The sequence below is a fragment of the Falco cherrug genome, chromosome 4, assembly GCF_023634085.1.
Source record: "Falco cherrug isolate bFalChe1 chromosome 4, bFalChe1.pri, whole genome shotgun sequence".
NCBI lineage: Eukaryota > Metazoa > Chordata > Aves > Falconiformes > Falconidae > Falco > Falco cherrug.
The window spans coordinates 112061485-112086227 of record NC_073700.1 but is presented as its reverse complement, the minus strand read 5'-3'; the positions used below and the strand labels follow the sequence as shown (position 1 = coordinate 112086227).

The window sequence follows — 24743 nt, the reverse complement described above, 5'->3', positions numbered from 1 at the left end:
ACCCACGTTTTGAGAGTTAGAGGCTCTGGATTTTGAACGTGGGGATCTGGAGATAGGGTGGAAGACAAATGGGAATAATACTATGCTGTACATTGGAGAGTATCTTAAAAGGTATTTTAGAAATTATTTATTTTTTGCAGCTTGACTGGAAAACAGGTTTCTAACAGCCCGTAAAAAAAGGAACCACTGTTCTGAGGGATACATAATTTATGAGTGAACTTCCTATCAGGGCAAATATTTTTGTCTTTTTAAACAATGTTGTTTCTTCTCCCTTAAAAAAAAAAGTTGTTCTTTTTAGGTGAAAAAGTGTGGGGAACAGGAGGAAACTGTTTTGTACTTGATCTGGCTATTATCACAGCATAACTCCAGTTATACGCCTAAACCCCATTGTGTTAAATACCATGTAGAAGATTATTTCTCAGGTTGTGTTGTGTAAGGCTTCTCCTAACTGCCCCTTTGTCTTGTTGCAGGAGTGGTTCCAGATCTGTTCAGTGATGAAGATGTGGAGGGCATAGTTACAGAAGTTAGAAAAGAAGTCCCAGATCTGGGCCTGATGGACACCAGAGAAAGCTGCTGGAGGTTCTTCTTGAGTAAAGTGCAGCTGCAGTTAAAGTAAGGCATGTTTCAGGGACAAGAGGCGGTGCTGAGCTGGTCAAAATAACAACATATTTCAGTTATCTCATAACCCAGCATATGTTGGCATACTTCTCTTGAAAGGCTTGCTCTCTGACTTGTGACACCGAATTTGCCTCTGTCATGTTACCCCTGTCATGGCCTTCTCTGTGTGGAGACGTGGTGCACAGCGAGTTTTTCTTTGAGATCTGACTGTTGACTTTCTGCCTGTTCATAGGACAGTCACGTAGCTGCTATGTGGCTTAGTTTCATGGTCTTACGTTTTGAACATAACAAAGCGTTTCAGAGAGAAGTGAGGTGCTGATGAGGATTTAGTGGTGCAGTTGGTGCAGTTGTAAATACGTTCCCTAATTACACATGTTACCGAAATCTCAGAATGAAGAACTTACCTGTTGCGACGGAGGGAAGACACAGTCACTCAATATGAGTGATCAGCAGACTTTGTTTATTGCACCTTACAGTCACCTTTTATGCCTTGTTATAATTAGCTCATACATATTACAAAAGTTAAGCTCATTATTGGTTAGTTGCCTAAATACCAAGCCGCCCCTAGTTTCTCTTCTGTAGTTATCTGTTCCCACCTGCAACATTCTTTTCCCACCACGATCTTCCTGTTATTAGTAACAAGGACAGCCAAAGACAGTGTATTTTGCTTTACTTCAGATAAGCTGAGAGCGATGTGCATTTTTGTTCAGCCAGCTGGACTATGTCTATGAGACCTTTTTTCAGCTAGCCAGTTATCCACACTTACCGACACCAATGTGGTGTAGATAAGCAGACACTTCTTTACTGACGGCCAGGTGTGTGAGTGAGTCCTCTCACGATCAACGCACACCAAGCTTCAGAATCATGCACCATATATAGAACTTATTCATGCATATTCATTAAGTATTCATGCATAATCATAGTATTTCCCGTAAATCATTAACATATTCTCCTCCCATATCCGATCCTGCGCAGTAAAGGTTAGAAAGGTCTAGAAATGGGTCTGGGGTGCGATTTGGGTAGGTGGTATGTGAGTCGGTGGTCGCGATCTCCCCCTGCCGGAATTCCCTGCTACTAAAGTTCACAATTTCTTGGCAGGTAACCACAAGCTGTTCCAGTCGACTCTCCCCGGTTTCCATTAATCTCATATTCTGACATTTCAATACACTTTCTACATACAGAAGACTAGTCAAATACAAAGAAATCTGTAAAATCCCAAATTTTAAACAATGATTCTAGCCCATTCTTCTGGCCTTGGTACAGGGCTGTACAAAGGATTTCATAACAGCTTTTGCTGTGCAACTACAAGTTTCATTAAAATATATTTCTTATTCCAAATGATTTTATAAAGTCAATTAATTCTAACTTATTAGCAGATCTGTAACACACATACAGTAATTCTGTATATGTAGTCAAATCTTAAGCATTTGCACAAATAATTGATATTTCACAGTAAATGTTAATACTTTCCATTTTTCCTGTGCCATTTAAAACTGAGGAAAAAATATCCATGTAGCTGTTTTCAGGTCAAAAGCTGTTTAGCAATATACGTTAATATGATACCACAGTTGCAACAAGTGTCTCTCTTGAACCCCGTTTTAGAGGCAATGTTGCTGAGGCAGGCTGCAGTTCTCTCCTGAAAGCTGGAAAGCAGAAATCTGGGTACATTGCTTTTGGAGTGGCATTGAGGAACTTTAAGTTTATGCAGCCTTCAGTTTTAAACATAATCTGAAATGCGTGTGGTTGATAAGAAAATTAGAAGTCTGAAAACCATTCACCCTTTAGAAAGAAAATGTTTTGAAGGGAATATATGCCCCATACTTTGTCTATTAAACTGATCTGCTTGATTGGGGATGAGAAGAGCCTTCCCATAGCAGGTTATTCCACAGTAGTCTTCTGTGCAAGTTTTTTCTCCATGTTCTGAAGTGTTTAACTACCACTGATTTAAAGACCATTCCTATTTGGTTATGAGATTTTTTTCAAGTTCTTACACTTTATAACATACTAATTTATCTTTTTTTTTTCTTATCTTCTTTTTCCTATCCTGCTTTAGTTTTGCAGATGTTCCTTCCTATCTCTAATTTTGTTGCCATGACTACTTTCCCTCCACGAATTTATTCTGTAACTTCAGGGTCAGTGGAGACTTGTATAGGATGTAGTGTGACATCTTCTGTATTGTTTTCACTTTTGCTGGACTTCAGTAATATGGACAATAGTGGTGCTTACCTTCCATATATCTATTTCTAATGAGTGCTGTTTGTCTCTGTTTCATGACTATTGCATTTGTGTACATTTTTAAGAGAGGACTGGAAAAATAATACCTAATATCTCTCTTAATTTTTTTCTTGTCCATTTCTTTCCCTTTGTTTTCTTCTTATTCCCCCAGCAGTTTCTTCCTTTTTTTTTTTTTTAAACCAGCTTTTTGAAAGACAGCTTTCAAGTGCCTTTTAACTTGCAACCATTTCACCAGTCCCCCACTGTGCAAATTAGCACTTCTAGAGGCCAGAACAGGAGATACCTATTCATGTTGCAGGGAAGCAAAGCAGAGACATTATAGTACTGAGGGAGACATAAATTTCATGAGTTAACACACTGGCAGATATCTGTATGGACTTTAGTGTTGGGTGACCTATCACCTCCTCCTTTCCCTAGATTTGAAGAATAAAAGACTCATAAAATGTGAAAGAGAACAAAAGGGAGAATTTAGGCTGTTTCAGAATGTTAAAGCTCAGTGAAGTGATATAGTCTCATTTTTCCATTTCATTTAAAAAAAATCAACATTCTACAGTAGGCATGTTTCACTTGTGCTCACCCATCATCTTAAAGCCTCAGGTTCTGTTTATGATGAGGAATCTGTGTCTCTGGAACCAAAACTACACAGCGCTATTCTTTGAACCACCATAGCAATTTGGCTTTGTGTTGGTTTTGTTTCAATTGCTTTCAGCCTGGAACTTGCAGTCAGTTCTGTTGTTAACGTACTGAGAACATGCCATGTATGTAGATGCAAATTTATGCCAGTGTAAATTGGAAGTATGTCAGCTGAAGACAGTGGATTGCACCATTGTAAAATATGGGTCCACAGCTGAAGTGTGTGCGAGGACATAAATGCATCTGAGGATTTCAAAAGCTTTCATGATGAATGATGAAATAAGTAGCAGTCTTCTTTTTTAACTTAACAAAACCAATGGCCAAACATTGTAAATGGTAAGGTGCCGACAGTACTAAGGCATGTCATGAGCTGAGAGGTTTCTAAGGCTCACAGTGATTTACTGGAGATCCAAAAGTTTTTTCAGTATCCCATCTCTCAGCAGTAATTGCTCTTAAATACTCTGCACGTTACCAGAATTTCTTAGGAAAGTAAAGGCCAGAAGAACCAACTATTTCTCAAAAGCATGGGTATGAGACAAGGTCAGTCAGTCTTGCTGTCACCTGAGCTCTGTCTGATTTTATTTTATTCTTTTGGTCATAGCAACCCTTCAACTTTTTCTCAAAAATGGAAACACTGTGCCTAAATGCCTTGTAGCCCACATGCCCTACGCAAACATACTCTCAAACATACCTACATGTTTTCCAAGTTCTGTGTTTCCTACTACCTCATCTCGGCTTCCTCACTGCTCATAAACATTACAATATATTCTAAAGCCATACATGTTACATGGCTTTTCTTCTGAACTCTTTTTCTCTGTTACTCAGTCTGTGTGCAGCTTGTTTTCTTCATGAGCTGCTGATCTCTGCTACAGATACATGCTCCTCCTTTTTTGAGTAAGTTTCCTCACTGTCTGTTTTCCTCATGTTTCAAAGTTTACTGTCCCTCAGTGGCCAGTGTGAAGTCCCAGCGTTAAGTACTAGATTTGCTAGTTTTAGGGTAATGCCATTTCTCCAATTTTATTCCAATAAGCAAACCTGGCTGAACTGCTTTAGTCATCACATCCTTAGAATGGTCTCCTCCTTGCATAGTCCTGTCAGTATTTAGCTGGCTCCCCATTTTCTGCGGAACTCAGCAGTACTGTAGTTCCATGTCAGCCAGAATGAACATCAAACACAGGCAGAGCAGGTGCCCCGCATCACCACAGGCCGTCTTGTCCATTTTTTTTTTTTTTTAATCATTGCCTTTCATTTTGAAATCCTCTTTCATCAGGACATATTAGCCTTTTCCTTGTGGTCTCTTTCGCCACTGACAGAACATCTCTCTTTATCTGTGAATCTGAGAGGAACTTATGTAGCCCCATCACAACTTAGCTTTTGGCTAGCTCTCGTGATTTTTCCTTTGAGGGCATAAACACACATGCCTGTCAGCTTGACTGCTTTACTCCTAGCTAGAAAGAGCCACGTTTTTAGGGATTCTGGTTCTATGTTAAACTAATACTAATGCCAGATGTGATTGTATTTGATTCCATCAGAAATCAGGGTTCAGTTGATCATACACTCTTATCACTTGGTCAGTCTCACCTCCCAAATAATTTATGAACTTGCCAACCAGTTGCCAACAAGGAAGCAGGTGGGTCAGGGACAGACACAGTTACTGCCCCACCACTGAGTGAAAGCTCAGTTATGGTATTGGACAGCCAAGAAGCTATTGAGGCTTTCCAAGTTCCGTCGCACATAAACCAGCTGCTTCTGCAGTTGGCTGGCTCTTACAGAGTTTCTGTCTATGAAAAACTCCAGGTTTTTATTATTTGGATGTCAGCCATCTCTTCTTGAGTACTTAGAGAGCTGATTTTTAAGGATACATCTATATCAGCAAGTTTATGAGGTTTGTTTTGTCATCCTGAGGACTAGTAGCATGACATGGCTGGCATCAACGTGTGTTAGCTTTTCGTTTGCTCTGCTCACCAAACGACGGCAGCAGCGCAGAGCTGGCTAGGAACGATTCCTGGTCTGTACAGCTCCTTCCTTCTGCTGCAGCGCTGCGTAGTTTCACGTGGGAAAACCATGGGAGCGAGTGTGCTTACTCTTAAATAGGATGGGCCCTGTCAGACCAGTGGTCAAGCGTGTGCCGAGGCGCTGTTCAGTTCATCAGTATTAAGATACGCTGTTTGTCTGTCTTGCTGTCTTGGAAGCACTTGGTGAACCTAGAAAGCTTGCATATCTTGAGATAAGCAGAGGTCGTTGAGCCGAAAAATATGGTATAAGAGACATGTCTGTAGTGAGAGTGACATGTGAGTGTGAGGCTCAAATGGGACATTTGAGAACAGAGGATTTTGGTGTTCTTAGGGGTTGTGAATGCTACATGGAAGTTGATATTAATTTCCTATGATACCAGTTCTTTTGTCCGCACCGATTGTCTCCATTACTCTCTTGTGCAAATTTAAGTCTTAAAATTGTCAGATGAAAGACTCTTGCATAGTCCTTTTCAATCCACATTTCTTTGGAGTTCTTTGGAGAACTTCCCAATTTTTTCTATTACTATATGAAATACCATCACTGTAATATTTATATCCTAGTTGTCTTGCCAAAAATGAAGCTTTTCTTACATGGAGCATTTCCTATTCTTTTTTTTTTCCCTCATGTCAAATTAGGCTGTCATTTATGGCCTGCGTGGAAGATAAATGTTTCCAAAATGTGACCTTCTTGCTTAAGCAAAGATTGTTCAAAATGTAGACAGTAATAATTACTCATTTTTCCTCACAGCTCTCTTGTTATCAGATCACATGGCACCTTCATTATTCTGTATTCAAAGGAAGCAGTGCACAAGGTCTTTCATAATACTGGGAATTCACTGGGGGGAATGCAAATGAACTCTGCAAATATGCCACATCATATCCATGCCTGGCGTGATTTTACCAAACTTCACTGAAGCTAAAGGAGATAGAAAGGTTATGCCATGGTGAGGATCTGATTACCTTCTTTTTATGACTACATTTTCAAGTATATGCTGTATCCTAGATTTTTATTGTCCACAAAAAATAGTTAAAAAAGACGTAATTATCTAATTTGGATGTTACATTATGTTATAGCTAGGGCTGTGCTGGAATTTCCTCCCTAACAATATGATATAGTAAAAATCACTCAGTTGTCACTTTGTGTTTTAGAGAGAAGTAATGGAAATTATAAAAAGTGTGTTTGAATTTGAGCTCTAGAATTAGCTATTCCAAGAATTAATTTATCAAAGGATTGAGAAATTATTCTTCTAATCCTCATCCTGACATGATAATCTACAGAATTTGTAAGTAACTAATTTTACCTATTGCTACTTTGTTATTGGATTTAATTGTTTCTCTTTATTCCCTGCAAGGTTTCTAGAATTCAGTTTTCCAGATCCTCTCATCTAGTCCCTCTCTTCTTAGGCTTCATAGCCGTTCTTTTTAACTGTTGTCTTCTGCTTTGTAATCTGCGCTTGTAAAATTACGGCTCTGTATTTGAATAAGTCTCCACTGCAAGCAAAAGATTGGTGTATTTGTGTTTTGTGCATAGTTCACCTGCCTTTAAACTTGCTGTTTTCAGGGCTGTTCACAGTATAACTGACAGTTGAGTCCAGGATACTCACTCAAGTATCTTTCCTTTTTCTTGGTCGAGTTTTCAGGGTGAATAACTTTGGTAGGACTAGTCTGTGCCTGGTGCTTCTTCCAAAGACTTTCACTGGGACTTGCTTACCATGTTCAGCAACTTCAACTGTTTCTCTCCTGTCTGCCTTCACTCATCACTCTGTTCACCTCCTGTTCCGTGCTTGCTTGGTATGTCGTTGTTCAGTGTTGAGAGGCTTTTGTTATCCCCATGACAGTGGTTATCCACATGAGCTCCAGTAGTACTGTGCTGGATAAGCACAAGATTAGAATGAAGATTAGAACGTACTACTAAATGTACTCTAACATTTTCAGAAATCTTTTTGAGGAGTGACCACAGGCAAGGAGAGAACAGACAAGTTCTGGGTATGAATTAGTAAATGTAGAATTTAGATGCTAGGATAAAATTAAAAGTAAACAATCCTGAAAGGTCAGTATTACCTTCTCAGGGATCTCCAGTTCATATAAACTAGTGCAGCAACTTGTAGATGCAAGTAGTTCTTTTAAATCACTCCTAATGAATTACATTGGGTAGAGAAAGCACCTTCTGCCCTGAAGTTCAATAGAAGATTGATATGAATAGGGCATAAATAGTAATCATTCCATACAAACAAATTTATAATATTTAGGTAGGATAAAATATTAGTTACACTACAAGACTAAGGAAAACACTAAATTCTGATTTGTGTTTGACAAATGGTCCAGGACTTTGATTTGACTTTTCTAGTCAAGTCCAGTACTTAGAGAGTTAGGTCCAAATATGAGCAATATGAGTGTAGGAGGGTGTAGAAGATGTAACTTCTAGAAAGACTGTGAATGGTTTGCAGCTTTGGAGGTGTGATAGATTCAGTTTGGCACCACTGCTGTAGCAAGGGCACTTGTGAGAAGCACATCAAAGCAGCGATGGATATCTGTAGGCTCTCCGTTGCTGGTGCTACCATAGCAGGGATGGTGTGCAGATTGGAGAAGGTGGCTACTAGAGGAATAAGAGAGGAGAAAATGGGGTGCCCCAAGCATCAGCGTTACTCACTGTATCTCTGGTGTTATGACTGCACGCAGAATTTTATCAGAAAATGAGAGGGAGAAACAATGTCTAACCAAAGGATATATATGTCTAATTGAAGATATAACAGAGAAGAAATTTCAGAAAACTCACAGAAGTGTCCAAGGTCTTTGAGAATCACAAAACATACCTAGCAGATTCTTCATGTATATTTCATCTCTGATTCAGAGTTTTGGGGTGGAGAGCATTTATTCTTGTATGGTTTTGATTGTTTCTCCTGTGTTTGCCTTTCTTTCTTTTCAGCCTGATAAAATTTTTCTGTAAGTTCCAAGATCTTTCTGTGGTCTTTGGACAGTTTTAGTGTAGTTTTCATCCCTTGGCTACAACGGATTTCTACATAGACGTTTCTGCCATTTGCCTCTCTATGCTGAACACTTTCAAAGTAGGTGATGTTTTCTTCTGTACCTTTAGACCAGCTTACTGATCGGCCTGTCTTTGTAACATCCCTGGACAACCTGGCCTCCGTGGTGTTTTTGCATGGCTGTCTACTACATTTCTGCCTAAATTCTTGAAGATAGGGAAGAACGTTACTTCTTACAAATATGAGAACATGCACCGCTGTTTGTAATTCTTGCAGGAGTCAAAGGTCACCAGTGATTTAAAACCAGTGGTTTCTCTTGCTGACACATTCTCAAGTACTTCCTAGACAAATGTGCAAATTGCCTATGGTTAGAAGTTGTTTTAGGTTCATGTAAGACAAGTATTTTTCTCCATTTGACAATAAGTGCGATCAGTAGGGGGGCCAGAATAGCTACAGCAATTCAAAACTGTTTTAACATGAAATAGTCCTCCACATCCCATTCCATGAGACAGAGGAAAATGTACTGTGAGATCTTGTGTCTCTGGGAATCTGGTAAGCATGTTGGAAATGGAACAGGCACTAGTGAATTCTCTCCATTTAGAAATATAAAGAAGTAAATGGACTAAAAATTAGTGGAACATGCAGTTAATTCACAGTGCAGTCTAAAGCAATGGCTTGGGGGCTCTGATTTATTGAATATTTATGGTTCACTCACCAGTAAAGATTTCAGTGAATTCTCCTCTCTTTTATGCCCCATTTAGTATTTTACTCTGCATCATTTTTCTTCCTGTCTGTCATAAAATGGGAGGCTATCATTGCTTCTGTTTGCCTTCCTTGCTTCTTCCTCTTACCTTTTTTCATGTCTTTCTCTTTTTTTCTTTTAAGATTTTCACACATCTGCCTTTCACCTACCCTGTTTCCACCATGGCTCCCAAGAGAAGGGATCACTTGTGCTTTTCTTGCTGTTGTACTTGGCCGTATCACAGCCTTATGAAAATGGTGTCATTGATCAGAAGCCTTCAATAATCTCAAAATCCCAGGCAGTTTGTGCAGCCATGAGAGAGTTTTTTGTGACCTGATATAGCCTGACCAGTGCTTGTGACCACAGGCCATTTCTTAACTGATTTTGCTAAAAAATGTGGTAGTAAAAAAAAAAAAAAAAAAAGGACATACCCTGTGATTAAGCATAAAATTCAAGCTGCTTTACAAAATGCATAAATGTCCCAGGAAAGAGTTTCTCTTCAAGAGGGTATTTTGAATAATAGTAAAAGATTTTCTTGTTTTGACTTAGTTCTACTGAAATTACTCCTCTTTGCTCATAACTAAAGGTTAATTGCAGGAACTGTTGTCTTGTGTTTTCTAGTGCAGAGATGTGTTTTTGGAAACTATAAGATAATGGCAAGTCTTTTCCATTTTCCATGTAATCTTCTTCCCAGATACCATAGAAGCTTTTTCCACCGTTACTATCCACTCATCACTTTCTCTCCTCTCTGGCTGCTTACAAACCTGGGAAGTGTTGTCCCAGGTCAACCTCCTCCTTTCTTCAGTCCTCTTTTTACTTCTTTTCTTTCAGGTTTGTGCTGCTCTTCCTTCTTCATCCAATTTTCTCTCAATGGCAATTCCTGATTACTCCAGAGGCAGAATGAAGGTGTCACTCCCTTGGCATGCCTGACTGGGCTCTGCCCTGGCTCTTGTTGCTGTGGGGTAAGTGATGAACTCTTCTGATACCATTTGGCTGTTTTCTATTGGAATTAACAATATAGATGCCTTAGGATTTGAGAAGCCCTGTACAGCAAAAATAGCTCATTTCATAAGAGGCGTACAGGAAACACTCCAGTCCTGTCTTAAAGGCCTGATATCTGTCATTTTGCTAATTAACCAAAAGCAAATACAATGGCCAAAACATGTGCTAACTCCAATAAGTAGGTCTGCAGATACAACTGAGGGACTAGAATAACCCTTCTTTCCCAAATGTCAGTTGCTCTATGTAAGCCTGGTGATATTAACAGCCAGTCACAGATTTATTTTCCTTGGAATATTTTAGCCAACGCTTGTTTGGACATCCCTTTCCACCTTTGTAAAGAATAGCCCCTAAAAATTTGCATACAAAGTAAGGTCCGAATCTCCTTTTCTTCCCGTTCTTTTACTGGGGTTGTGGTGCGTGTTGAAGCAGCTTGAATAGATTTAGAAACTCAAGAGCTGGGTTTGTGTCACCGTGACCCACTGGATGTGCACCTTCTGGCTGTCTGTGTGCCAGCTGGTCCCTGTGGCGGCATTATTGCTTACAGCTATCAGACGGAGTAACTGATACCAGTGTGGAGAGAGGGGAAGGAATCTGCGGTTGTACACTGGAGAGGGAGTACAACCTCTTTGCCCAAGGACCCGATGAAGTTTATTAGCCACCAGCTTTGGCTTGGAGCCTCAGCTGTGCACTGGCCGGCGCTGGGCCGTGGCTCACCGCGTGCCTGCCTTTGATCGCCTCAGCTTGCCATGTGATGATCGTCTCCCCTTCGCCTGCCTCCTCTCTGCAGTTCATTCCGTGATTCTCCCCGGCTGGTGCCACGCTGCCAGAGCCGGCTTGGGGGTCCCTGCCATCGTCACCTGCGCTGCTATAGACGGGCTGCGTGGGCGGCCGTGGCAGGTGCCTCGCTGAGGGGGCTGGGGGGGCTGGGCTACACTTTCAAGATCATCAGGCTTCTAAGAAAGCAATGGAGATCACTGAAGGATCGGTAACTTCATAAGCTTAAAAAAACCAAGGCTCTTTGTACCCCTCCTTGCATACTTGTTGCCTTCTGTGGTGTTTCCAGCTCACCCCTGCTAAAAAAAAACCTGGATTTTTGTGCCCTGTCGCTGCCTGGTTCCTGCGGCAGAGTTCAGAGCTGTCTAGCACAGGCAGAAAAGTGAGGAAAGGAGAGGCATGTAATTCATAGCCCTGTCTTTGCAGAATCCTTCAGTTCTAGGCTTTTTAGGATCTTACGCAAAATGCATTTAACCCTTTTCGATACAGTTAGATAAACTCACTAGTGCTGTAGCAAATAAGGCTGAAATATTGCAGGGCACAGTCCAGACTAACTAAAAAAGAGTTTTCCCTCTGTTCAAGCAGCTAAGCAATGAAAATTTCCCCTGTAACCATATGGCAAATGCATTTAGAGTTTTAATATCTGGGTGATTATTCTCTTTCTGTTCCTGATTGATATGGAATGTGACTTGTTTCTTTTCAGAAAAAAATTGTGCATTAGTGAGTTTCCTTTCAGGGAAAGGAATGTTCTTATGCTCTTCATTTTAACAAGCTGTCTCTGTTGTCCCAGCCAGCATGAGACGATGCTGTTGTGCTGGCGGTGAGACTGCTCAGGTATTTGCAGGTGGAGTAATTCACAGCGATCTAAAAAAGATTTACTTGCCTCTGCAGTTGCAGTACTTTCATTCTGGAGTGCTATTAGGCTTGGGACCACCTGTTTGTATAGGGGATTTTTAACCATGAGAGGCTGAGGATTTCGGGAATGCCCAAGGAAGAGCCGGCTGGCTTTAGCCAAGGACAGCACCAGCCCCTGGGCAAATCTCGGTGTAAGAGACTGATGCTCTGACATTTGTCCTTGCAAACCCATGCAAAATACACATGGAGTCGTAGTGAAATGAAGGGGAAGGAGAGGGGAAGGCTGCAGGGGTCCCTGGGGCTGTTTCCAGGGGGGCCCTTCCCCTCCCTGGGGCTTGTGTGAGGGAAGGGGCTGGGGGCTGAGGGGGGCTGACACGGCTGCAGGCTGGTACCCGCGCTCCGGCGGCGTACGGATGCCTCCTGTAGGACTGCAAGGGAAAGAGAGATGTTTGCAAATCCTTGTCATTTGTATTTTCCATCAGCTCCTTCTGCTTTATTTTAACAGCTCACGAGAGATTTGAAGTGTTGTTAGGGTAGTTGTTGTCTGCTGAGCCATGGGGGTGTGACACCCGCTTGCATTAATTTTTAATGTGATACCAACTTACAGATACCCATTTATTTGAAAGAAACAGATAGGATTATGTGGAAAAAAGAGAAGGGAATTTATTTTGACTTAAGTATATTGCTTTTCCAGATCCTTAACTAATTATATTTTTCCCCTTTGAAAATACATCTGGTCATCAGAACTTAGTCTTTTAATATCGAAACTGTTTTGTTGGGTGTCTTTAAAACTTTTTTTTTAATTTAAGCATTATGTTCTTATATAATTCATTTTTTAGATATTCAGGAAAGATTTAACTAATCCAAGCAACTGTTGATGAGTCTCTTTTTCACAGTGGTGTTAACTGCTGCTGGTAAATACCTTTCCTGCTCAGTTCCCAGCAGGTGAAATAAATGGCAACTCACAAAATAATGTGACACTTTACTGACAGTGAGTTAAGGTTTCTGTGTCATCAACATATGTAAAGCAGTACTGGGTGCCTGCATCATGTCTGTAGATGAGAAGTCCAAGATAAGACAGGAGAATGCAAAAAATATGGGTGGTGACAGGGGAAACTTGCAAGTGACGGAAAAGTGAACCCAGAACAGAGATGCTGAAATAACAGAGAAACTATGACAGTGTTATAGGGAAACAGAAGGGGAACTCCAGCGAGAGAGACGCAAAAGCAAAACTGAACCAGAAAGGTTGGACAGGCATACAGCAAGGAGTCTGAAGAGGAGTTAAAAGGGAGGTGATGAGAGAATGATCACAAATGATCACAGAAAAATAGTTGGGGGGCGGAGCGGGAGGGGAACGAGACAGGAGATGGGATGGGGTGGGGACACAACAGGAGAGTTGCAGGGGTGTATTAGGATATCAAAAGAATGAGAGGGGCTGGGTTGAAAAGGACCACCCTGAAGAAGAGGAAATCTTGGCTGCAGTCTGCCGTCCCCTCTCTGTCAGAGATTTATGGGAGGTGATCTCCTCTCTAGTGCTGGTGTGTTAATACATCATTTCACTTGCTCCATTTTAGATATTTCAGGAAAGCCTTTTGTTTGCTCTTAGCAGAGAAAGCTTGTTATCCAGGGCTCATGTATGCCTGGATTCTGAAGCATACTGTAATCATGCTGTCCCTTATGATGAGCAGTGCAAGGTCTATTACTGAGTGATTATTTTGGCATAATTGACACTTAGCTCCTAATTTTCCTTTTTCAGGGTTTCCAAAAATACAACAACAGTAACTGGTAGATTTTTTGTTCATCGCTGTGTAACAATATTACAGATTATTTTTAATTAGGGTAGTTTGAAGTTAAGCTAATGATCTTTTTTTTCCTCTTAAAAGTTCAACACAAATACGACATCTTATCTACATTGCTTTAACAAAAACTAGAGAATTTTGGGTTTAAATGGTGAGAGAAAACTATAAAAAATTCATAGTGGTTGTGGGAGTTGAGAAGGGGAGTCTTAGATTCTCCATCTCTTTATCTTCGAACCAAGTCTAGGGACTTTTCTGGAAGATCCAGTTTATCCAGGGAAGCAGACTGAGCTCTGCAGGGAGATGGTGAGCTGCAGCGTCACTATTTGCTTTGAAGGGTGCTGTGAACACTTCAGCCCTGTGTGAAAGTATCTGGACAAAAAGAACAACTGATCCTCCCTAATTATGGTGCCTGTTGAAAATACATCCCATGAGCCCATTTTCACTTGGAAAGACATTGGTCAACGTGTGGGTTAAGGAGAAGAGACGGTGAGTTCAGAGATATTTGGAGGGAAATGGAGAGTATCAGAAATGTAATCAATTCAGATGTCTTTGATTTCTTGGGAGAGAAGAGCGAGCCCTCTTCTGTTTCAGTACTCAAATTGCTAAACTTAATTTTCAAAGGGCACAAGAAAATAACACTGTGCAGTAGTTCTGAAATCTATGTACTAAGCTTAAAGAACTTACAAAAGTGCCTTTGCTCTAAAACATGATCTATAATATTTTAAAATAATGTCTCTTGTCTCCAAATTCAACATGACAGGCAGTCCAGTCACTTTTCCTTACTTTCAGTTGGCGTCACGTATCAGCACTGAGCACTGATTAAACGAATCAGAACTGTTTAATCCATCCATCTGAAAATAACAGCAATGTACATCTCTGCCATCTCCTTTGAGTATTTTGCTGCTGCTGCCTTGTACGCTGCTCCTCTGCTGCTTAGCACCAAACAGCTCACGCTGTTAAGCATACCAAGGATAAATTCATTATGCTCTTTATTTTATCGTACTCCAAAGTGTTTTACAACATGTAGTACAGCAAAGAAGCAGCCTGAAGTAACATTTTTGTCTTCTCCCTCTGCCGCTTAAACTTCCCACTGCCCACCCCCACACACTTCCCAGTTACCTCTTTCTTCAGACAGATGCTGGCTTGGTTTTATTCTCAGTTTTGGTAACTGCCTGCGGGATGCGTTCCAGTTCAATGTCACCAGTCTTTTTTCCTCTTTGCTTGGCATGTTTCAGCTAGCTCAATTTAACTGCAAAGAGTTAAGATTTATCAATTTGGTATCAATTGCTATTTTACATCCTGAGGAGAGTTACGGGGAGAATGCAGGCAAAACTCCCATCTAAACTCTTTTTGTAGCTTGCATTGGTTTTGGCTGGGTTTTTTGCATGCTTAACAGTCAGTCAGCCAAGGACTAGATAGAGAGAGTGCATAAAAATGAACAGACTTCACCCTTATATTTTCTTTCAGATTGTATATAGGCTTATTGCTCAGTCTTCTTTAGGACTATTGAATGGATTTGATTTGTACCAGCTTAATCTTAATTATTGGCTTCAAACTACTTTATGGTTTCTAGCGGACTGCGGTTATATCAGATTATTTTTTAATGTATCAAGTCTTTTTTGTTTGCCTTTTTTTAATAAAGAAGGCTACATTAGCAATAATAATTTCCTTTGCCTACAACCCTGAATGGGCATATATTGAAAAGTACAATGTAGTATTAAAAGAAAAAACCCAAACCCAAACTGGAGATAAATGAATGGCAGAATAAATAATTTATGCTAATGAAATTACTGCAATTAGTAGTTCCACAATGACCCTTTTAAAAGCCACAGCTGTTAATGTCAGGAAGTGCTGTCACTGCTGACCTTATCATAAGAGAAAGTGACAAATTGAAAATGCAGGGAAGACCAAGCCTCAAAGAGGTCTGTTCGGGAACGATTAGTGTTTTCTGAAAACCAGTGTGAATTACAACCAGCTGCTCTCTGGCTCGGCGTGTCTCCCATGCTGTGCCATTTTGTTAAGCTCGATAACAATAGTTATTTTGCCCCATTGAGACAAGTTGTCTCGGGCCACTTCCAGCTCTACCGGAACCCACTTCTCCCCTCACGGATTTACAAATAAAACTGTTGTTAGAGGGCTTTTCAGGGCCGCCGAGTAGAGACCTCTCATAAGGATCATGTGTAAGGAGGTTGTCTTTTGCTAGGAAGAGGTGTACTGCAGGGTGCATGTGTGTCACACACAATGGAAAAAGGAGAAAAAGGCTGAAACGCATTTCAGTCGGAAGCCAAGCACTGCGCAAATCTGCATAAAATATCCATTCCTGCTGACTAGCCTTGCTTTTAGAAATACTTTTTTAAAGAGAAATTTATGCTGGCTTGGCCTCAACTAATGATGTCCTGATTTTTTTTATTTGTAAAGCAATTAAATTCTGCTTTCCCTAAATGCAGATCATTCTTTATTTGGTTCTTGGTTTAATTTCTGTTTTTGTAATCATAGGTGAAATAGGTATTCTTCTAAACTAGCTTTTAAAAGTCACAAGAAAATAATGAGGTTCTTACTGAGAAAAATGGCAAGTGTTTCTGCATCAACCTGATTGTAATATTAATGATGTAGGCTTAAAACATTTAACTGCAGCAACAGCCACTCTTGAGCAATTTTCCCAAAGTTCCCTAAGCATTATTGACAATGCTTTGGTAAATTATGTGTGACTTTCCTAAGAGTTGGTGTAGCTCATTTAATTCATATTAATTGATTTTTAGGCTTCCCTTGATTAATTGAACTGCGTTTGTCTTGTACAGAATGCAATAAATAATCATTAAAATGAGGGAGATGTGACTCCACAAATTATAAAGTTTAACTTTGCTAGAAGTCATAGAGGACAAAATAGAAGTTACTTACAGTGATGGTGTTAAATAGGTTTTCTTAATATTTCCCTGTTAATTTTGCATACAGTACTCTTGCTTGGACATGTATATGCATATATTCTAGCAATATAGGTAGCTAGGATCTTTTAAAACAAAGAAAAATGAATTTTGGCGGTTCCTTATTTCACCTTTATCATGGGGAAGTATACTGTAATTCAAAGTAGGGTAGTAGTATCTTGTATTTGCTAGGTCAGTTTTCAAAAAATTTGGAAAACGGACTTTTGAGTTTCAGTCCAGGAACAACCTCTCTTCTTGCTGTGCGAGGTAAAGACAAGCATTTTACCTTTGCATTTTGCTCAGAAATACATGACAAATGACCATCTGGAGCTGTTTTAAATATGCCTAGCCTGTTTTGCTTATCATAGAGTATGTCAAAAGAGTTTTCCAGTCTCAGAGCTGCATTTCTTCCCTGTGATGAGACAGAAGCCCCATGCAGTGGTGTGTGGAACCCAGCACAGCCCCCTGGGGCCACAGACCACTCTGGAATCCTTTCTGCAGCATGCTGAGATCTACTCGGAGCCGGAGGTACACTTTGTGTTTTGATGCCTGGGTGGCACGTAGGGAAGTGTGTCAACTGTCACAGATTAGAGTGACTCTAAACTCCATTTAATTACCTGATACTGGAAACTGGGGTTTGTTTCTTTGCTTCACGTAGAAGCTCTTTGAGTTCTTTACCTGTCTTTGGAATGAAGGGTCCATCCATTTGAGCAAGGACAATGTCTGGGGGGGAGTGATGGTGCCACAGTACAAGTGTGGGAGGGGAAGCAAGTGCCACAGTAAAAGATAAACCATGGAGAGAGAAGATGCAGTTCTGTACCTGGAGATTTTGTGTGCGGCCAGTGACCAGCTGAGGGGTAATAAAAGCAGGAGGAACAAGTGTAGAGCCTTTCCATCAGCTCTTGTCACCTCCTTGTGGGGCTGGTGGCACTTAGCCCCCTGTCAGTGCTTCCGCCTGCAGTTCATTTGTGGCTGGTCAGTCCACAAAGACAGAAGGGAGGGGAAACTGCTTTGGAGCTTTCCCCCCGCACACACACACGTGTTCCCTAATCCCTTTTGCAAATGCTGAAGACAAGCCGTAATCCATTACATAATCCATAATTAAAAATAAAAAGTATGTGGTTTTATAAAAAAGTGCAAATTAAATACTTGGCTGCAGTCTTTGCATAAAGTTGCATCTTGGTGCTACTGCGTGAGATAAATAATGGGAGCTGGCTGGCTTTTTCCCACTTTGCTAGCTGAAGACCTGCAAAAATAAATGGTCGACAGAAAAGGGTGACTGCTATTTTTAAAGTCTATTTTTAATAAGTTATCCCATGCTTCATTATTAAAATTAATTTTTAAAATTATTAAAATACTCTTTTTTTTTTCTCTCTCTGAATTCTCATTTGATGATGACCGAAAGATAATTTGACAATTTCAAGTGCTGCATGCTGTGCTAGCAGACAAACCAAAGCTCCTATCTAGCCAGGTGCTTGAACACTGAGCCATTTTTATGGAGCTCTATGCAAGTACATCAAATGCAGCACCGTTTGGTTTTTTCTATAAAGAAAAAGACATAAAAGTCTTAAATAAATTGAAAAATAAAGCGAGTGGAGAGATCTGGGATCTTTACAGTCATGTGTTACAAGTCAGTATCACAGCTTTGTCTTCTCATTTCAAAACGGTCAGATTTTTAAAAGATAGATTTTGTAAGTTTTATAAGATTTCAGGAGCCCACCAAACAAGAAGAGCCCTCAGGATCTTCCATGTGATGAAAGTTTAAGCCCTCAGATTTGTCTTCCTCTTTGTCTTATCAGCCATATCCAAATCAGGTTAGTAAGAGCCTCCTCTGGTTAAAATACAGCCTTTTATAATGAATAGCTGCCAGACAAAATGCATGGAGGGATGGGGGGGGGGTGGGGGTGGGTAACCCCCAAACCCCCCGGTATCTGAAACAAGTCATTTGTACTTGGAAAGATATTGTCGCTGGATATTTTGATATGTGTTTCTAGCCTGGCAGGCAATAAATTGCTATTTCAGCAAACCAACAGGTAGTCTTTGTTCATCAGGCTCTGAGTCTATCTTAACCTTTCAGCAAACCTCTGCTGGAATTAGCTGCTCGGAGTGATTACTAAGCATTTGCCATAATTTCCTTTTGCTTTTATATTTGCGTTTTTGCTAGGTGCTGCAGGTGGGCCTTGTACCACTGAGACACCTGGTCACAAACACAACCTCAGCAGCTGGACAGACAATCTGAGCATCTCGGGGGAGCTGTGGGGCCTCTGGTGGGAGCAGTTATGCTGTTCTTATTAAATTCTTCATGTCAACAGAATTATGTGAGCTACAAACAGGATCTACCAAAGGAAACAAAATAAAAAAGGAAAAGACAGCACTTCCAGTACTGAGACCCATGAAACGTGAATTTTATTTTCAGTTCAGATTTTTGGGGCTCATGTGGTATAATCATTCCAGAACCATACCTAATGACCCATGCTCCTGAATAACGCATTACCTTTTGCCCTGTAGGTACAAGAGCTAAAATCCAAACTTGCTTCTCAAGAGGTAGAACTGCAACTGAGAAATCAAGATGCTGAAGCTTTAATTGCTAAGATAGAGTTTCAGACTGAGAAAGTGAGCCAAGAAAAGGCCATTGCAGATGCCGAGGAGTGAAAGGTTGGTCTAATTCCCCTATTTAGTGCTGTTGAGCTATATTTAGCAGAAAATAAACCTTTTTAGGTGAGCAGTTTTGAACAACTTCCTCTCCAGGGAGCATAAAGTCTAAAGAATTATTATACTTACACATGTAACGGCATTTCACACTGTGATTACCACTTGACCTTTCTTTACATTATGCCTTTTCCCAACCTTTTAGCTGTTTTAATGAGATGAAAGAACAATAAATACTGAGCTCATTCAAGCATTTAATGGATGTGGATCTTGAGAATCAGACCTGTTTGTAATACGGTAAAGGTCAGAGAGTCATCTCTGAGCACTTCAGGTTTCTAAAGGCTTTGAGGCTCTAGGTAAATTGAACAACTCAATTGATACAGAAGTTCATTCCAGTATCTTGCAATATTACAAGGTGCAAACCTTGACTTTCAAGATTATAATAGCATTCCTAATAATATGTGTCATCAGTGCTGAATCTCCTTCTTTTTGCTCTCAGTTCAGCCTATTAACATTAGTTATCAACATCCATGTTGGAAATATAGAAGTTTGCATGCATTAGTCCTCACCACAGGCTGAACAGAAATGCATAATTTCATCTGGACTCTTAAGATTTTCATCTACTGTTACAAGCTCAGTTTTTAAAATAAAACACCAGCAGTATGGAATGCTATAAACTGAAGTTCCTCTGCCTGTAAAGTCCAAAGAGCTGATTCAGCTCTGGTGTTTTGCTGTGAAAACTGATATACGTTGTGTCATTTATCAGTCTCGCAGAGAGAAATTTTTAATTGACTTGTCATAGTTGTTAATGCCTGATTGTGAGCTAAGGAAACTTCAGGTGCCAAAAACTTTGTAAACAGTTTTCAGATACTGATCAACAGGGAAGACTATGCTGTGAGCAATCAAAATGGTCTTTCATTCTCTTCTGTTTAGTTTCTTAAAAAAATATTATTATTAGGTGATATTTAATAGTTTTCTAATGACCTTGTATCTCATCCTGATTTTATTGAGGGAAAGGTGATTTTTGATGCTGAAATAAATGAAGCCTGGATGAGGACCTTTATGTTTCTCTGGTTTATGCTAATTATGGACTTCAGCCTTTTGCTTATCCATATCTTACACAGGACTTAAAAATTGCTATGAATTTTGAAGTCCAAATAGTGCAATTAATTAAACTTGCACAAATTGGATCCAACAGCTCAACATCCTACCAACCACTTTTCAGTGGTGCTTTTCCTGTATTAGTTCCATATGCTTCTGATGGATTTGGATGATGAAAATACACCCTTAACACAATTCTAATCAGCTCATTAAGCAACTAGGTGAAACACACAGAGTGATTATTGTGGGATAATCACATCTTTGGGCCACTTTGTTTCAGGGATGAAGTTCAGCACATGACGCTAATGATTACTGTACTCCCCTGTTCATTGCTTTATTGCACTTCTGAAATGTTTTCATTGGAAACAAAAGTGTCATTTTGTGCTACGTTGGTCTAGAACTATTTCATAAAGTGGATGGTAGTTTCTAAATATTAATCTTCTATAATTATTGTTACAAAAAAAAAAAAATCCAGCAAATGAGAATACATCTTCCAGGTAAATAATTTGTGAATACTGTTCATAATGGATAAAAATTAGTCACCCTTTAAAAAATTATTTTGGCTTTCTGTTCTATAGATTTCAGACTGGAGTTTATAAGAGTGTTTTGAGTTTTACAACAGTAAGCCATTGGGAGGTATTGCCTTAGAATGAAGCACTACTTAAGAAAAGGTGAAGAGTGGAAGTCACTTTAGATCAGACTCATCAGGAAAAGTGGGGTCAGCCTGGATGCCCCATAAATGCAGCAGAGCTACGTATCTGTGTAGTAATCAACAAAGGTCTGACTATGAACATGACTGCTGAGGTTTTAAAATAGTAGGCAGTAATACCGCTGTCACTTTACTGGCCATTTGCGTGCTCTGAATGATGCCAGCCAGAGTGGGTTACAGATGCAGATGGATATGCCATTGCCTTTTAAAATGGGACCTACCCCTTCAAAGGAAGAAAACATGCAGAGCGTAGTGTAGGTATATGGGTGATAGTGATACCGCCTGACGAGTAGGAGCGAGGATGGATCCAGATTGACTAGCTTTTTTGATTTACCTTCCTCAGCTACAGTGCATTCTTTATTTGCATGGTATATTTGAGCCACTCTACTCATGGTCTGATTCTAAGGGCTCACTGCTTCCAGCTTTTCTAACAATTTAACCATCCGTGAAGAGCTCTGTACCGTAGAAGTTATTGATGTAAAGGGGACTAAACTTCTGAAGACAGTAATTAAAAGCTCCTTCGTCTCTTTGTGAGAGGAAGTAGATTTAAGAAATACTGTCCTAAGGCTTATCTGCAACCTGCTTTATTTAATTTTTCCTCCCTTAAAAAAGAAAATAATCCTGTCCTGTATTTTCTTTGGGCATCAGCAAGCAAAGAATAACTAAGCATAAGAAAAAAAGAGACAGAACTCGTGTGACTTAAATTAGCTGTTTGTTTTAATGGAAAATATTGTCACACTGGAAGCACTATGTATGGTAAATTTAATACTTTTTCGCCTGGTTATATCCTTAAAAACTATAACAGAAGGAATGTTTGGCTGTTACAAACTTTTTGCTTCAAGTTAATTTCAGTAACAGGTCTCAAACCATGATAGAGAAAATATAAACTAAACCAAAACTGCAACTGTATGTACAGTATTTAATTTAAAAAATATGTTGTGGCTAAGATGCTGACCAATAAACATTGGGGATTTCGTTCTCCAAGCTACATCACAAGGGATGGGGGAAATACTAACTTTTATTAGTAACTCATCATTTGTAATGTAATGCATATAGGTTTTTAGTCTTTGTTATTTCCAGGGACAGTGTCTATCCGTGTCCCGTGTAATAAATGTGTACATGAAAAGTGCCCCCAACAATTGTAGAAACACGTTTTGTAAGGATATTAAGTTCTTACAGAAGCTTGTTACTGCCAATGCATACTGCTTGATCCACGTATTACCATCTTGATCACTGTAGTATCCTCTTTCTCTGTAATTAGATTTTGTTTAAGCAAGACCTGACAGAAGATGAGCCTGTGAGATGAGCATGAGGTACAAGGATAAAGATGAACCAAATGTAACTTAAGTTCAGCCCCAGGTAATGTGTTCTTAAAAACGTGTATGATAATCTTCCAAATATGCAGTTGCAGATGATACAGAACACCCTCCAGGGCTACTTTACCAAATAAGCTGCACCAATGAAATCATAATCGGCTTTTAAACAGATAATTAAATAATTGCAGAAAAATTTGTGAAGGTGCTCAGCTTTCACTTAAAACTGCTGCTAGCTGATATAAGGTCACTGATCTAAGCCACTGTTAAACCGAAATAAGCATTTTGACAAATCTGTTTGATCTCCAAACCTGAAATTAAGTACGGTGTTTTCATATAGGATACTTCCTTTTCTCCTGTTCTCGCCCTTATTGAGACCTATGGTTTCAGACTTGGAACTGAAGAATTAAAAGAAAGAGGCAAATTTACCAAAAGATGGAGGCTGGTTTGACAAATCTGATACATTTACATATACCCCAAAGATGCAGTGGATGTTTTGCTGGTTAGGGAAATCCCCAGTGTGTCACTAGAACTGACCATCGGCTCCCTGGTATTTTCTCTGATTTTCTAAAGGGGAGCCCTTTAAAGAGGAAAAATGAGGGAGTGAGGGGGGAAAAAAGGTCATGGCTCTCAACATCTTAGTGAAAAATCTTCACTTTCTCTCTGCCGTCTCTTGTTTAGCTCCAGCTTCTGCATTTGAACATAGATCATGAAATGTTTGCAACTTACCTGCTGAAATGGCATAAGCTATTGAGTTCTCTCCTGCGTCCAGTAACTCCTCGGAAGTAAGAGACTGCCCTAATATTCCCCAGCTTTTTTTGTACAGATACTTTACCGGGTCTCCTGCCCTGCTTTGCTAAATCTGTCACCTTTGCATCCCACAGTATTACACAGAGTCCTAAACTCAGGAGTCCTAAGTTCTTGTATGTCTCAGACAGTGATCTCCAGGTTTCTGTTGGCAACCAGGAGCATTCGCTACCTGATGTCTTCACCAGCTTACAGGCTCCTTTTTTGAAAAGCATCCATGCAGATAGGTGGTATTTCACATGCATACAGACATGCTTGATCATGGTCTGGTGGATTGGTTCGTGTCCTAGAAGGACAGTCTTCATACTAGCTGTTGTTCATCAAGAGATATTAAAAGCTTATCTAGAATACTGAAATACATATTACCCTTATAGTTCCTGTCTTTTATGTCCTTAGATAACAAGATGGCAAAGAAAACATTAATTGCAGTATTTCATGTTGTAGTGTCCTACACCGGAAAGAAACTGGGCATCACACAAAATCTGTTAATCCGGTATCCATTTGAAAAATTTATGTAGTCTATTTTAGTCTCACGGAAAGGAACAGAAATTGCATAAAGCTGTTGTTGCATGGCCGTTGCACAACATTGTGGTGGTAGTGTGCTGTCCCTTGTTACCCTGGAGGAGAGGAGGCTGTGCTAAGCAATAGTTGGTTGATTAACCTGAGAGGTTTAGTCTTACGAATGCTGAACTAGTCTTTGAGAGACCCATATTCCATATTCCTTTCACCATCAACCTGGTGAGTGCTACCAAAATTGTGTGGAAGTGCCATATTCTTTGGTAAGCCAAAGGTAAAACGTTTTTTTCATCAGGTTAACTGCAAGTATATTTAACATGATAATAAGGCAAAGTCATTGAGGCCAGAATCAGAGTACCCTATGAAGAAGAGAATTTGAAAAATGAATATTTCAAGTATAAACCATTTTTATCAGATAAAGCATCAGTACCAATTTCTTACTTTTCAGTTTGCAAAACTGAGTGGCAGAGGATGATGGAGAATATCCAGTTGTTGTAGACACCTAGATATTCTTTATGATGATACAGACATTTGTCCATAAATATAAACAAAAATGGTTTCTGGTACACCAATCCAAAACTATTCTGTTTCTTCTTCACCTCTTTTAAATTCTCAGTGTGTTTTCTGCACAAAAGGGTTAGTCAGCTGGTTTCCACCTCCTGTCTTGCACTACTGTCCTTAAAAAAGGCAGAGCAACATGCAGGGATGCTTTGTGATTCAGAGCAGCAGGGAATAAAGGAACTTCGCGTACCAAGTTTTCTTTCTGGAGCAATGAAAATAAATGTGACCTAGCTACCCAGAGGTTAAACTACTGCTTTAGTAGAAATATCAGATACAATATGAGGTCATAAAGTCACCGAGATGCCTGTTAACTTGAAATGATTGTAGGTAGCTGATTTGCCAGCACACCCCTCTGTCTCCAGCTCTATATCCTATTATCCTCAGTATGTCCAAGGCTTCACTCCTGAGCAGCTGCGTGTGCTAGCCAGCATAGAGCATATAGGAGCTTTACTGAAGCAAGCAGTGGTGACTGCCTTCTGGAAGTTCTGGCACTGCAAAACTCAGCTGTC

At 39.9% G+C, this 24743-nt stretch overlaps 1 protein-coding gene across 1 annotated transcript in view; it reads left to right on the top strand.

The window, feature by feature from the left end:
* DNAH11 (dynein axonemal heavy chain 11) overlaps nt 1–24743 on the top strand; it is a 134346-nt gene that overhangs the window by 55504 nt on the left and 54099 nt on the right. Inside the window, 4 exon segments of the mRNA XM_055707658.1 lie at nt 471–612; nt 16947–17106; nt 18378–18392; nt 19087–19237. Of these exon segments, the coding sequence (XP_055563633.1) occupies nt 471–612; nt 16947–17106; nt 18378–18392; nt 19087–19237 (468 nt within the window).